At 34.0% G+C, this 16,479-nt stretch overlaps 1 protein-coding gene across 6 annotated transcripts in view; it reads right to left on the bottom strand.

The window, feature by feature from the left end:
• CARF (calcium responsive transcription factor) overlaps positions 1-16,479 on the bottom strand; it is a 70,026-nt gene that overhangs the window by 3,935 nt on the left and 49,612 nt on the right. For 4 of the 6 annotated variants that reach the window (XR_008666988.1, XR_008666989.1, XR_008666992.1 and 1 more), the window contains 3 exons: positions 14,246-14,376; positions 13,468-13,837; positions 8,804-11,168 (listed from right to left, as the gene is read on the bottom strand). Coding sequence is in view for 1 of the 6 variants with exons in the window: in XM_055345162.1 (XP_055201137.1) it covers positions 11,050-11,168; positions 13,468-13,837; positions 14,246-14,376 (620 nt within the window). In the remaining 5 variants the exon portion in view is untranslated. Of the gene's footprint in view, positions 1-8,014; positions 11,169-13,467; positions 13,838-14,245; positions 14,377-16,479 lie in introns of those variants that run through there. The other 2 variants (XR_008666990.1, XM_055345162.1) reach the window with 2 other exon arrangements.

Below are 16,479 nucleotides of genomic sequence, written 5' to 3'. Positions count from 1 at the left end.
TCCCTTGTTATCTATCTATAGATAAGGTATCCATGGTCCTATCCAAAGTCAAGCCCTTTACTTAGGTACTCCCTTTCTCCTACTCAAAGACATTTCTTTAGCAATTTTATCCCTTCAACAACTTCCCCTTCTGTCTTTAGGTTGTTTTCCCTTTATTTTTTTAAGGACACTCTAAAAACTTAAATATGTATGGCAATTTATTCAGAAATATTTTCTAAGCATCTGCCACAGTCACATATCAATGGGAAAAAAAAAAAAAAAGACAAAGATCCCTGCCCCTACTAACCTAGTAGGGAGAGACAGATAAACTATAAAGTTTGTTCTTAATATAGTGGCCAAATGATCCTTTTGTTTTTTTTAAAGATTTATTTATTTATTTAGAGAAAGTCAGGGGGTGGGGGGCAAAGGGAAAGGGAGAGGGAGAGAATCTCAAGCCGACTTCATGCTGAGCATGAAGCCCCATGCAGGGCTTGATCTCATGACTGAGATCATGACCTAGGCTGAAATCAAGAGTTAGAGGCTCAACCTACTAAGCCACCTAGGCATCCCCAAAATTATCCTTTTAAAGGGCAAGTCATATTATGTTGTCATTCTTCTGCTCAAAACTTGGCAATGGCTTCCCATTTCCACTCTGAGTAAAAGCCAAAATCTTTATGATGGATTATGAGACCCTACGTGATCTGACTCCCTATTATCTCTCTGACCTCATTTCCCAGTACTCTCTCACTTTCTCAGTCCACTCCAACTATATCAGCCTTGTTGCTGACCTTCAGGGGTAGTGAATACTGCCCAATCCTGTAGTTCTCTTATTTTGCGCTACTCTCCATGGTATCTGCAAGATTCTCTTATTCCCTTTAAGAATTTGCTTAAATTCTTAGTGAAGCCCATTCTGATTGCCCTATTTAAAAACTGTAACTCTTACCATATTAACTCTCAAATGTCCCTTTTTCTCTGTTCCACTCTTATACTACATCACTTGTCAACCTAATGTATAAGTATATAGTATGCATACAATAATATATTTAAGTACATATACTTAGATATAAATATATATAATATGCTTATTATTTTAATATATATACTTATTTACTATGTTTATTATTTATTATCTATTTCCCTCTACTGGAAAGTAAACTTCAAAAGGGCAGGAAATATGTCTTTTATTGAATGAATGAATGACCATCTTTAAGATTTTAGACTGTCCTTGTAGAATATAAATGTAAAAACCCAACAGTTTCTATAAAGCAATTATAGATAACAGTAGTCATCGCCAGAAATTTGTTTTGCAATTTTATTATGGTAATCAAAAGATTACCCTATCATTTCCATTTGTCATTATACCTATCTTCAGAAATCTGCAAAATTTAAAATTTCATCCAGATTTTAGAATAGCTTTTTGATTCAATGGGCTCCTTTAATGGATTTTTTTGATAGAACTTTAAATGTAACACCTACTAAGCAAAATGTAAAATTCTTAGTCTGGCCCTCTAGAATTTCTGCCATTTAAGCACTCTCTTTTCAGTCTTTACCCCCACTTCTTTCCTTCATTGAGTCCTAAAGTTCTCATTAAAATGAACTTTAACAACAACAACAAAAAATGAACTTTATATTTGTATCCCCAAATGAGCTTTATAATTCTTTTTTTTAAAAGATTTTATTTATTTATTAGAGTCAGAGAGAGAGAGAGAGAGAGAGAGAGAGAGAGGCAGAGACACAGGCAGAGGGAGAAGCAGGCTCCATGCAGGGAGCCTGATGTGGGATTCGATCCTGGGTCTCCAGGATCACACCCTGGGCTGAAGGCAGCACTAAACCTCTGTGCCACCGGAGCTGCCCTATAATTCTTTCTACTTGCTCCTTGAATTTTATACATCTGGATTTACTCTCATGTCAATGTTCTGTCATGAAAGACCCAACTCAAAGATCCTGTAATCCTAACAGATCACTTATTTTCTGGACTGTGTGGCAAAAGGAATATGGAATGGTATTAGACAGACCTTGCTACCAATATTAACTTTATCACTTAATAGTTGTTTTACAACCTCAAGCAAGTTACTGAATTTCTGAATTTCAGTCTCCCATTTGTGGGAGACACCATTAGTGACCTAAACAATAGTCAATGAATTCTGTTTTATTAAAATATAATTTTTCTTGGAGCAGTCTAGAATTTTAAAAGAACTACATTTCCTAGCATCCCTTATAAGTAGGGTGGTCATATAATACTCCTAACCAATGAGACAAAAATGAAAGTTAAGGATGGATCTCCTAGGAGAGACCTTTGGCTCACTCATCCAGCATAGGCCTTTTGCTCATTCATTCTTCCTATCTGAATCCTGATCAATGCTGGAAGTAGAGCAACCATCATGGACAAAAAAGCAGCAAGTATACAGATGAAAGCCACATATTAGAGATGGTCATATGAGAAGATTAAGGAAGGGTGAGTTCGTGGTGGCAACATGGAACCACCATACCAGTCCTGGTGAGACTGCTTTCAGATTTGGTTTCATTAAAAATAAGACCTCTTTATTTGGTTAAGGTATGTAATCATGTCTCTGTTGCATGCAGCCAAAGACACTCCCTAACAGATACATCATTTTGAAAATCAGGATGAGGTGCCTGGGTGGCTCAGTTGGTTGAGTGTTCAACTCTTGATTTCAGCTCAAGTCTTAATCTCAGGGTCATGAGTTCAAGCCCCATGTTGGGCTCTACAATGGGTGTGGAGCTTACTTAAAAAAAAATAAGGATAATGCTTACCTTTCAGGATTTAAAATCTTATTATTAATATTAATCATAAAAATGAACATATATTGAGTGTTATAGGTTCTAAGGTCTCAACATAGGCTAACTCATTTAATCCTCACAATAGCTTAGTTAGTGGCTACTACTACTATTTCTTCAGAGGAAAGAAAAATACAAAGAACTGAAAGTTTAAGTAATTTGTCCAAAGTTACACAGCTAACAAAGAGGAAGTGGCATTCAAATTTAACTGTCCAACTTCAGAGCATACGCTCTTAGCAACCAGTCTTCGCTATAATAATAAACTACTTACTTTTTGCCAGGCAAAATGCCAAGTGCTTTAACAAAACAATATAAAGCACCAAAAAAAATGTCTGATGCTTACTAAAATGTCAGTTCTCTTCCTCATATGTAATGTCTTCTTCTTAATTCTTATATGATTTTATCCATATTCCTAGTATTAAATTTACCATTTTCTACCTTGTATAAAGTTATATATCGTTTGTAAGAGACCCTAAGTCCCTTTAAAGCAAATCTTTAAATATTAATTTTGGTATCTTGCATGGCCTAACTCTGTGAGGCACACAGAAGGCTGAGTCACTATGATTGGTGAAACCATGGCAGTGCAGATTGGAAATTATACCATAAAAGGTGGTCCCTATACAGTCAGGCTGTTCTGGAGAATTACTTTGAACCAATTCTGTACCTTAAATCCCACTATGATATACCTACCTGCTTCACTCAGATTTGTTGTACTTTACTCCTTTTCATAATCTATCCTTGCACTTCCCTTACAACCTCCTACGTCCTCTCCCAATTTGACTGCTCCTGCAGAAACCCAAATGTGACATGATATCAACACTGTCTGGAGAGCTTTCATATCTAGTCAAGATGGAGGACAAGTGACCATATTTACTCTCCTGCCTGAAACAACTATAAAATTGGATAAAATCTATGAAAAAATTATTCTCAAAACATTGGATATCATTCAAATGAGGACAGTGATCCCTGAAAAATGGAAAACAAATGAGATGAAAACTATGTTATCCCAGATTGCTGTCTGCAGTTTCTTGGCTGTGGCAGATGGAGTGGAAAACCACACAGAACCTCCCAGAGTACAGGAGATGAAACTCAAAATCGAGGAAGGCCAAAGCAACTAGAGTGTGTCAGATGAAGTACTGGAGAAGAAAGAGCTACACAGAAAACTCCAGAGATTGATAGAAGGTTACTTTCTAACATTCAACAGAGTATTTAACAATCAGTGCATGAGTATAAGGAATTACTTAAGACCAGGGGAAGAACAACCTCCTAAGGTTCCCAGGATCCAGAAGAGGCCTATTCTCATCAACCAAAGAAGAAAACCCCATTAATTCAAAAGCAGTGTAGAATACTCAGAAAGGATTTGCCTCAATAATGAGATAAAATGAACAGTATATTTAATGCTGACAAAATCAAATATCCGTTCCTAACAAAAATTTTCAGCAACAGAATTTGATAATTTCTGTCCAATTTGATAAAGGACATATGCAAAAAATATGGTTAACCTTGTAACAGTGAAAGACTAAATGCTTTCCCCCTGAGATCAGAAGCAAGGTAAGGATGTACAGTCCAACCAGTTTTTTTTTAAAGATTTTATTTATTTATTCATGAGAGACACAGAGAAAGGCAGAGATATAGTCAGAGGGAGAGGCAGGCTCCCCGCAGGAAGCCCAATGCTGGACTCAATCCCAGGACCCCAGGATCACGACCTGAGCCAAAGGCAGATGCTCAACCACTGAGCCATCCAGGTGCCCCCCCACTCCAACCAGTTCTAATCAAAATTTACTTTAAGTTCTAGTCAGTGTAACAGTTGTGAAAAAGAAATACAAGGCATTCAGACTGGAAAAGAAGATGTACAACAGTGTAATTGTCTATGTAGAAAATCTAACAGAATCTACCAAAAAGCTATGAGAATAAGTGAGTTTAATAAGGTTGTTAAGATATAAGATCCACATATCAACTGTACTTCTATATTGATGCAAAAAAGAAATTGAAATTAAAAACACTTATTTAGAAGTTCTTAGTGATAAATCTGACAAAAGATATGTGAGACTTATACATTGAAAACTCTAAGACATTGCAGAGAAAAAAATAAAGTATCAATATTAAGATTTCAATTATCCCCAAATTGATCTATATAGTCTACATATCCCAGTCAAAATCCAATCAGGCATTTAAAAAAAAAGAAAATGACAAGATGATTCTAAAATTCACACGGAAAAACAAAGAACTTAGAATAGCCAAAAGGAAAAAAAAAAAAGAATAGCCAAAAGAAATCTGAAAGGAAGAATAAGGTTCAAAGACTATATTACCGGATTCAAAGACTCATTATAAAGGTATAATAATCAAGATAACATGGTACTGGCATCAGTACGGACAACAGTTTCTCAATCTTGGCTACAGACATTTTCAGCTAGATAACTTTCTGTTGTGGGGACTGTCCTATGCATTGCACAATATTGAGCAGAAGCTCTGGCTTCTATCAGAAACCAGAATATCTCTTTAGCTCTCACTATTAAAATTGTCTCCAGGGCAGCCCCAGTGGCTCAGCAGTTTATAGCCGCCTGCAGCCCAGGGCATGATCCTGGAGACCCAGGATCAAGTCCCAAGTCAGGCTCCCTGCTTGGAGCCTGCTTCTCCCTCTGCCTGTGTCTCTGCCTCTCTCTCTCTCTCTCTTTCTCTCTTTTGAATAAATAAAAGTCTTTAAAAAAATAAAAAATAGTCTCCAGATTTTGTGCAATGTCCCCTAGAGGCAAAATTGCCCTGCTTGAGACCACTGTGATAGACTAGAGATCAATGATAAAGAACAGAGTCCAGAAAGTCATCCAAATATATGTAATTAATGGATTTTTCATCAAGGGTATAAATTTAATTCAGTCGAGAAATACAATCTTTTTAAAAAATGGTATGCAAGAGAGTCCTGTACCACATATATAAAAATTAACTCAAAATAGAGCATGCATCTAAATGTAAACTCAAAGTTATAAAACTTCTTAGAAGAAAACTTGGGAAAAATTCTAACCATAGGTTAGGAAAAGATCTCTTAGGTCTCTTACACAAAAGTATGATCCACAAAAGAAAAAAAAAAGATACACTGGACTTAATCACACTTAAGAACTGTTCTTTGAAAGATTTTGTTAAGAAACTAAAAAGATAAGCTATAGATCAGGTGAAAATACTTGTAAATAACATTTCTAAAAAATGGACGTGGGTCTACAATATACTTTTTAAACCTCTGTAATAAGAAAAGAACAATTCCAATTAAAAATGAGGTAAAGATTCAAACAGACACTTCACTAAAGAAGATATACAGATGGCACATAACACATGAAAAGATGTTCAACAGCATTGGTCCTTATACAAATAGAAATTAAAACCACAATCAGATACTCCTACATATCTATTACAATGCCTATAATATAAAATCCTGTCCATACCAAGTGCTGGCTAGAACTCTCATATACTGCTGACAGGAATGTAAAGTGGTACATCCACTTTGGAAAAATCACTTGACAGTTTCCTAAAACGTTAAATTACACCTATCATATGATGCAGCCATTTCACTCCTAGATATTACTTAAGAGAAATGAAGGCATATATTCATACAAAGACTTTTATACAAATGTTCATAGAGGCTTTATTTGTAATAGCCAAGAGCTGTAAACAGCCCAGCTGTCTATCAACAGATGAATGGACAATTTGGTATATCCGTACAATGGAATACTACTCAACAATAAAAAGGAATGGACTATTCATATACCCTGTGACAGAGATAAATCTGAAAATAACTAGGCTGAGTGACAAAAGTCAGATAAAAAATGTTCATACTATATCATTTTTATAAAATTATAGACAAACCAAATTGATGTCTAGGGACAGAAAGCAAATCAGTCATTGTTTGGGGATGGTGAGGTGGGGATGGAAGTCAGGAAGAAGAGGGGATGGATTACAAAGAGGCAGTAGGATCTTTTGGATGTGATGGATATGTTCATCATCTTGATTGTGGTGATGGTTTCATAGGTATATACATATATCAAAACTTATTAAATTGTGCACTTTAAATATGTGCTTTTTGTTTTATGTCAATTATACCTCAAAAAATATTTTTAAAACCTCTGCTAATATCTGATTCCCACTCTGTCCTCTAGTTTTAGAAACTTTTTTTTCCTAGTAGAGATATGATTGACACATAACATTAAGTTTAAGGTATACAATGTATTGATTTGCTAATTTATATTTTGCAATATAATTACCACCATAGATAGAGCTAGCTAATATTACTATCATGCCACGCAATTATTCTTTCCTCTTTTTATTACCCCCCATTCTTTCCTTTTAGATGTACTCTCTGAGCAACTTTGAATTTTATAATGCAGTATTGCTAACCATACTTACTATGTGTACATTAGAATTCCAGGACTTATTTACTAATTGCAAGTTTGTACCCTTAAACATTTCCCCTGTAGTATTATACCGATATCACATTTTCAAAGGTTTTCAATTTTAACTATAGAATTTATTCTTCTCATGAATCAAAATTAGAATCCATTAGTTTTTTTTTAAGATTCTGATTTTATTCCTGAAGTCTTAAGAATTCAGTCAGCAATGAATATTTGTATTATTTAACGCTAGTTTTCATAGCTAACATGTATGTGCCAAAAGTACACTAAATTTCTGCCATTATAACAAAGTTAATCAAGTAGAAGTTACAGATACCAAAGCAATACACCATTTAACATGTCTAATGTCTAAATCAGCTGATGGGGAACAGTTAATACAGTGTCTTTTCTGGAGAGAATAAGATTTTCTATGGTCCTATAAAATAGGCAGGGTGGAATAAAGCAAAAAAAGCCAAGAGGGAAAACACTGATGATCCCTCCTTCTTGAATCATATACTTCTTTCATTATGCCAAAAAAATATAAAGCTGTACTTGAAGATGTCACAGTGTCAAGATGTAATAGAAAAAGAATTAATACCTTATTACATGCATTGTTTTAAAATATTGATGGTTGGCTGAGCTGAGAGTACTAAATGCATATATGTGCCTAAATGTAACGATAATAGGGACTACTGGCAGTTATACTGAAAAACTTTCAGGTTCCAAATTGAACATAAATTTCTAGCCAAAGTTCTCAGGTAAAGTGTTTATTCAACATCTGATGAACAAAACTACCACTATCCCCAGAAAAAAAGTATAAAAAGAAAACTAACAAATTTAAGAAAAAAATAACACAGGATTTTTAATGAAAAATATTACATTATAACAAAGACACTATACATTAAGTTACTATACACACACACACACACACACATTTTAAAACTTTAAAAAAGACCTGGTACAAATTAAATGACATCTTTCTCACACTCACATGATTAAGTATGTATTTTGACAGGATGTAAAAATGAAACACAAGCTGGTAGGCCTCAAAATCAGAAACTGTAATGCAGGATCAGCTTCCAAAATCTGTTTTCTACCATTTTCGTGACTTTTAGAAAACATCGGATAAGACAAGGTACTTTTTATGAAAGCTTTTTCTTTTAAGCATGTTAACTGCTTATGGAAAAAATTAATATTGAAGGAAAAGCCCACCATGGCGGTATTTATTTATAATTCACTAGAGTGTATATAAAATTCACTGGGAGGCTTTGAAACATGAAAACTACAATGAGGGAAAAAGCTCAGTTGCAATTATGAATTTCTAACTACTTATTTTGAATGTCCAACTTTTATGACAGATATTACACCTTGTAATACATGACACAAAAGAGCATATATCAAACTTTGCTGTAGAGCTGTTAGGAGAATGCCAAATATAGCTACTGAAAATTTTATGCACTTGTATTTAATACCCTGTGCATTTAAAAAATAATTTACTATTTAAAATATGTAAACATACTTTTAAAAAAGTGATGCTAAGCACCTTTAAAATATAATACTGATATACTGTGACTGAACATGCATGTAGAGGACAAATGAATTTTTAAAAATTTAGAAGCCATTTTTAAAGAGCTACTCATTGAAATACTTACATGAAAATATTGATAGTTCCAGTTTCTACCTAAAAACCAAAAGAGTATACAATTAGGGACTTAAACCTTCCTTCATGCTTTTTAATTTTGTTTTTTGTTTGTGGGGAGGATGTACTGTAACTTTCTGTCCTCATAAAAAGAAAGAAAGAAAGAAAGAAAAAACAGAAAACAAAACAAAACAAAACAAAACAAAACAAAACAAACCCCCACAAAAACCCAGTACCAGAAAGAGACATTCACATAAAATGAAGTGAGAGAAATATTTTTAACTATGCTTTGTTCTTGATCAAGTGCCTAAGTCTGAATGCTCTAACATCTCTCATCCTTGTAGGTAACTGACTAGAGTTTGTTTCTTAACAAGCATTTCTCCTTAACAACTCAACATCAAAAAGGAATAGAATGTCTCCAAAGGAATATAGTTCAATTGATAAAATATTTAATAATAAAAAACTACTGCCATTAATGAAAAGATTACTTAATATCTTGAAAACAGTTTCCATAAAACCCAGAAATAACAAATGAAAAGAATCATTACCTACAATATAATACTACATTATAAATTTAGACTTATACCCTTTAAGTATACACAGACTAAGAGAAATCTGGGGTTGAAGTAACTAAGAGCTGTGTCTAACTTAGAGTAACATAATCAGATTTAGCAGCCTGCCTCTAAAATGCTGACATCAAATACTTTCAATTCTTAGAACAGTTAGCTGTTCTAACTAAAAATCATATGTAACTGAATATTAACTTTTTATTAAATAGGATTATAAATACATTTTCATATTAAATAGGGTATAAATCTAAAGAGCAAAGACTTTAAGAGTTCCAATCACTTCTAATATAACAATGCTTTATACTTAGATACATGCTGTGTACCTGCAACAAAGTGAATTAAGAATGAGAGACTGGACTTAGAAAAGAGAAAAATGATTCATATTTATGTAAAATATTATGGTTAAATTTCACATATCTTGTATGCTTTGAATATTAAACATTAATATCCATTTGAAATCCTTATTACTTTTAAATAAAATCCTAACTATACCCACAAATGGTCTCTGGGTTGAAAAAAACCTTTACATTGATTTATTGACAGTTTATAATTGACATTTCTAGTTTACCAACCTTCCAGAAAACAGAAGCTTACAATGAATATAGTGATTAGGACTTAATCAGCATTTCAAGTAAATATTGTTACTCAACAAGCAAATATACATACACATCAGTTGCTTTAAATATGAACTAAATTTTAACTACAAATACTTACCTTGAAATATTATAAATTCTAATACCACCAATTCAGTAAGAACTCTGGCATAGAAAAATAAACACAACTCAAATTCTTTTCCAACCAGAGCTGAATCTTCGATACAAAATAGGAAAAAAAAAATCCTCTCCTGATATCAAAAAGTTCCCCCAAATCATCTGTAAACACCAGGGGAAGTCTATTATTCTTTCTGAATTCTCTTAATTTCTACATGTTTCTATCCACAAGTAGTGCTTTCCCTACATTAGTATATAAATCCATGCAATATACATTTATTTCTGTTGCTTATCTGATTAATTCAAGTTAAAATTCTGAGTACTTACCAAGACACTTTAAATTTCTACTAGATGACCATTATTATGTTATAGGTTTGTAGTGTTAAGTATAAAAATTATAATGGAAGAAGCCAAAATGCAACTACAGTTTCCACAGATGTGAATGCTGCGCTTTGTGTTATGATTAAAATCTACTATTGTTTTATCCTTCCTAATGAGACAGACTACAAATAATCTCTCACCTGTCTGCTAACGTAAAGAATTTTGTCACAACTTTAAAGAGGAAAAAAGTTCTTTTGTAACTTTTTAAAAAGTCAACATACATATACACAGTCTCACACACACACACATAGACCTTTTTGTTGTTGTTTTTGTCTATTCAGACCTCAAACTGGATATTTCCAAGGTATGAGTTAGGTAACTATTTGTGTTCAGACTATATTGTCATGGATAAATTCAAATGATCTTTTGAAATACTGGCCTTATCAGTAATCAAAAAGCATAAGAATTATACAAAATGAGAGGAGTAAAATAGCTTCCAAAAATATGGACTTGGCAACAAACATCGGTTTTAAATCAAAGTTGCTCATTGAACTAGTCTTCAGTCCATTTATCACAATGCTGCGCTTTGACAATATTCACCTTCTTTTTTATGACATCAGAAGTCACCCAAGTTGTAAATTCTGAAAAGCTTCAATAATTTATGTGGCAGATAATTTCTTACAGTCCAAAATTTTTTTTGTTTCCATAGACAATGGAGGTTCTTTGGGTTCTTGCTTAACTTGGTTCACAGAAATGGTACCTTCTGGATTTTCTTCAACTTTAAAACCAAACATAAAAGAAAAAGCCTAAAGGTTAATGTAACTTATAACACTGGAATCTTTATAATTACATGAATTTAGAAGCAAGGCAAAAAACTGCAGTTTTTTTGAAAAGCCGTCAGTGTGTTTGAGAACTCAGTACTTCTGACATCTTAATAGTCATTTATAATAAATTCTTACAGGATGTGTACACCTGAAACTAATGTAACAATATGTGTCAACTAAACTTCAATTAAAAAAAGAAAAGAAAAAGAAAAATTATAAAAAATTAAATGTTGAGAAGTTTAAAAAAATTCTTTCAGTATGCTTCTGGTAATGAAAACAAGAAGGGACTAAGAAAACCATAGTTATTCTTTACAGATACTTTGACAAAAAAGCAGTCCATAATTTAATAAAATTATGAGGACTATCTTATATTTAAGCTTAACTGTCTTTAAGAATATATGTAAAAAGAAGTCAAGAAGCCTCCCATTATTTGAAAATGATATTTTGCAAACAGTAGACATATATATTACAAATTCACAGATTTGTTACCACTCCCATTTGGTTTCCATATGTGGTCATATATCGAGGAAAATGTTCCCTCCCTAAAGAAACTCCCCTATATAAGTACATATAAAAAATGTGCCATTTCTTAATGGATAGTTCTGATTTAGCTGTACAAGCTATGTGTTTGCTTATCTGAAATACTGCACACTGTGCTTACCATTCTAATTTTAAAGTACTTATGATCAGATTAATCTGAAAGCAGCATACCAGCAACACTATCTTATCTGGTAGGTGGAATGTCTAAGATAAAATCTTTCTCTCTCTTTCTCACAATATCAGTTTTGACTTGCTATAGGGAACCAGGATTAAAGGGACTAATATTTGCTCAGGAAAGTGCGTTGAACACACTTTGGGTATATGAGGAGCTAGTCCACACTATAGAAAAAAACAGTAGAAGATGGATTTGAATGACCCTCAAAATTCATATTCAGGTGAAGTAGACCCTCAGATCATGATCTAACTTGATAAATCATGCAAGTTCAGATCCAAAGAGGGTCTCCTTTAAAGCAATCTGAATTAGAGGGGATCCCTGGGTGGCTCAGTGGTTTAGCGCCTGCCTTTGGCCCAGGGCGCAATCCTGGAGTCCCGGGATTGAGTCCCGTGTCGGGCTCCCTGAATGGAGCCTGCTTCTCCCTCTTCCTCTCTCTGTCTCTCTGTCCATCATGAATAAATAAAATCTTAAAGCAAATAAACAAACAAAAAAGCAATCTGAATTAGAGCTCCCATTGTACCCACTGGTACAACACAGAGGGAGGAAGCACGTTAGAATGGAACAAAACTTTGGAGGCAGATAAATCTGGGTTTAAATTCCTGCTCTATCACTTTTAGGTAATTACTTAACCTCCCTGAGCCTTGATTTCCTTATGTGTAGAATGGGGACATCATCAACTATTCAGGAAGTTGTGAGGATTAACTCACATATATTCCTTTTCTCTCTCTTCTACTAAACTTATTCAGTAGTGACAATTGCCACAGAACTCTGGATAAATTTTCTTAAAAATAATGCTTCCAATAAATTTAAAAGATAATGATTCTTTTCTGGTAGGAACTATCTTATACTTTTCCTTACCCAGAAGGATGATGACTAAGAATGTAAAGAAAGTAAATACTTTTTATGTTCTAACAATAACTTCTATGAAGATTTTTGCTCTTCAAAGCAAATCACAAATGTTTCCCCACAAAAGTGCCCAATCTAGAATAGCTATGTGAAAGCGAGTATATGGGTCAAGTAAGAGTTTGAATATATTACTATGTTAGCTGAGTTTGTTACAAAGTGAAGGTAACAAGGTCTTGGATTAAACCCAAGTCTCCAAGGCTTACCTAGGTCCCTTTCAAGTTCTGTAGAACTCAAGATTTAAGTTTATAACTCAAAATCTTTAACATTTATATCTGCCCACTCCATTCCATTTTTCCTTTTAACACTTTTTCCACAGTAATCTTTACACTAAATGTTTTCCTTTTAAAGTTTCTAATTTTTTTCATGCATTATAAAATGATCCTCTGATTTCATGTCACCACAGATTTTCCATGTAAAATTATGTAATTAGGGAATGAATAATTTTGATAGAGAATAAAATTAAGAAATTTAAAAGTTATTATGTTCTTGACATTTTCCCCTTTATCTTGTAGTTTTGCTTTATTTATATATTATAAGCCCCTGAGAAGAAATGATAATGTTTTCTGTAGTGTAATAGTAATGATAGTCTATAAAAGTTAACAAAATAAAATTACAAGTTGCTTTGAACTTACTAATAGCTGGGTGGCTATCTATAATCTGTATTGGGATGGTCTGCACATTTCCTAGCAGAATCCGATGAACACATCCTTCCATATTCTCTGTATCCTCAACATCTCCAACTTCCACCAGCTGGTCCATTGCAGCTAGATTTTGATCTGGTCCTGGAAGGTTACCCATGGTAGAGGTAATAATGCTATTGTTTGGGGTTAGGCAAGTATCTGTTTGAAGACTATGACTTTGACCAAGAAGTAGAGAATTATTATTCATTACAGTACTTTCTAATGAATCCAGAAGTCTTGAAGGACTGGAGGAAGGGTGGTTATTTACTGATAGCAGAGCCGGTGATCCATCAGAAGTGAATCTTGGTTGCAACTGCAAACCCTTTTAAACCAAAAAGAATTACATCAAAATGTTGAAATTTACTATGTCTAATTTTCTCATAGGATATATTATTCTTTTGACACATAATTAGAATAAAATATAGGAGTATAGTTGCTAAGATATTGAAGAGAAAAACAAAGGAAAAGTAGTACAACTAAATTTTATTGCATGCACAGTCAATTCCAACTTTTTCAAAAAGTATTGTTTAAATGATCTTATATCAAGATACTCCATAGTGTGGGCTAGCTCCTCATATACCCAAGATATCAAAAAAGTCAGGAAATTAATAATAAAAACATCTTTTGTCATTATTATAATTCTATAGTAATTCTATAAAATCCCTAGAAGAAGAGTGATTGAGGAAGAAGGGGAAAAGCTTCAATTTTGTCTATTTCACTGGATACCTACCTGTAGTTGCGTAAATATTTTTGGCTGAAATGAGGAAAGTGAGGAAAGCAAGTGGACTGGCTCTGGAGACAAAGAACCTCTTGTCTGATTTGTTTCCACTTTGGTATTTATTGATTCTCCTGGTGAATTTCCTAAGTTATATTAAAAAAACAGCTATCAAAACAAAATAATGTTTATGGCTTCTATGTTATGTGATACTACATTTTATTATAACACTGTCACAATTAGAATAGGAAATAAAGTCAAAGGTTTGAAAAGGACTTCAAGAAGTTATTTTGTCCACTATTCCCTGAGCTGGTAGGATCAGAATCATTCAGGAACTTTTTTTTTTTAAGATTTTATTTATTTATTTATTCATGAGAGACACAGATTGAGAGAGGCAGAGACATAGGCAGAAGGAGAAGCAGGATTCATGCAGGGAGCCCGATGTGGGACTTGATCCCCAGAACTCGATCCCCAGGACTCCAGGATCACGCCCTGGGCCGAAGGCAGGCACTAAACCACTGAGCCACCCAGGCATCCCTCATTCAGGGAACTTTTTTGTTTTTAAGATTTTATTTATTTGTTCATGAGAAACAGAGAGAGAGAGAGGCAGAGACAAAGGCAGAGGAGAAGCAGGCCCCATGCAGGGAGCCTGACGTGGGACTCAATCACAGGTCTCCAGGATTATGCTCCGGGCTGAAGGCAGTGCTAAAGCGCTGAGCCACTGGGCTGCCCTCATTCAGGAACTTTTTAAAAATATAAATTCCTAGGTTCAACCTCCATTAATTTAAATTCAGTATATCTAGGATCTGATATTGAATTTTTTTTTCCTTGAAAGATAATGTATTTGCAACTGTAATTGCAATCTAACTTCCATGCTCATGCTTCTCTGGATATATAAAACTTACTGAGCCTCTCAATTATAAAGACCAAACTTAATTTATCTTTGGTAGCCCTTATACCTAGGATAATACCCAGCATAAGGTGGGTCCTCAATAATAATAGTATTAAAATTTATTTTAATAATTCATTTTGGAGTAAATGAATAAGAGTAAAAATCTGTTTTTAAGTATCTCAATTGCAAAGTAATTGTCCTTAGAGAATATAGTCCCTCTCATGTAATTTTTATGTATTAACCCAAATATATGCATCTCTTAAAGCCAATCAAAACCAATATCAACAACTGTTTATTGCTTCTATACAGTAACTAAGTAATTTTTAAAAATGACCCTGGTGTCAGACAAGGATGGATTTAAGCACCAGCTAGCTTTTCTTGGTAACCTTCAACATGCTACTTAACTTGGTTTTTAAGCTTCAGTTTCATCTGTAAAATCAGGAGTAAGAGAATCTTCCTCAAAGAATTTTTGAGAAGGTTAAACAGCACTCTCACATTTCTTGGCTTCTTCATTTCTTTTAATTGAAGTATAGGTGATACACAATGTCACATTAGTTTCAGGTGTACATATACTGACTCCATAAGTTTTTTTTTTTTTTTTTTTTAAGTTTTATTTATATATGATAGTCACACAGGGAGAGAGAGAGAGAGAGGCAGAGACACAGGCAGAGGGAGAAGCAGGCTCCATGCACCGGAAGCCCGACGTGGGATTCGATCCCGGGTCTCCAGGATCGTGCCCTGGGCCAAAGGCAGGCGCCAAACCGCTGCGCCACCCAGGGATCCCTGACTCCATAAGTTTGTATGTTGTGCTATGCTTATCTCATGTGTAGCTACCATACAATGCCATTACAGTACCATTGACTATGTTCTCTTGTATCCCAGTGACTTGTTCCTTCCAGAATCAGAAGCTTGTATCTTCCACTCCTCTTAATACATTGTACCCATCTCCTACCACTCCTTCCTTCTGGCAACCATCAGTTTGTTCTCTGTATTTATGGGTCTGTTTCTGCTTTTTATTTGCTTATTTGTTTTGGTTTTTAGAGTCCACATATAAATGAAATCACATGGTATAGGTCTTTCTCTAACTTATTTCATTTTTTGGCTTCATTAAATCGCGAATTCAAACATCTCATTTTCTTTGATCACAAACTCTTATTTTTCCAGGGACTCTCCTTAAGTACTTTACTAGACCTGTTATTTTAATCTCACGTGAACTTCAGTCCATTGTTTCCTCAGTTTTCTTCAGATATATCAACTTCTTCCTTAATAAAATTCTCTCCCCATTCAGCTTAGTAGAATCCTACAGTTACAGTTTCAGTCACTCTTGCAAATACCCTAAACTCCCTTGCTTCTTAGT

The sequence above is a fragment of the Nyctereutes procyonoides genome, unplaced genomic scaffold, assembly GCF_905146905.1.
Source record: "Nyctereutes procyonoides isolate TBG_1078 unplaced genomic scaffold, NYPRO_anot_genome, whole genome shotgun sequence".
NCBI classification, from domain to species: domain Eukaryota; kingdom Metazoa; phylum Chordata; class Mammalia; order Carnivora; family Canidae; genus Nyctereutes; species Nyctereutes procyonoides.
This window is presented reverse-complemented; position numbering and strand designations above follow the sequence as displayed.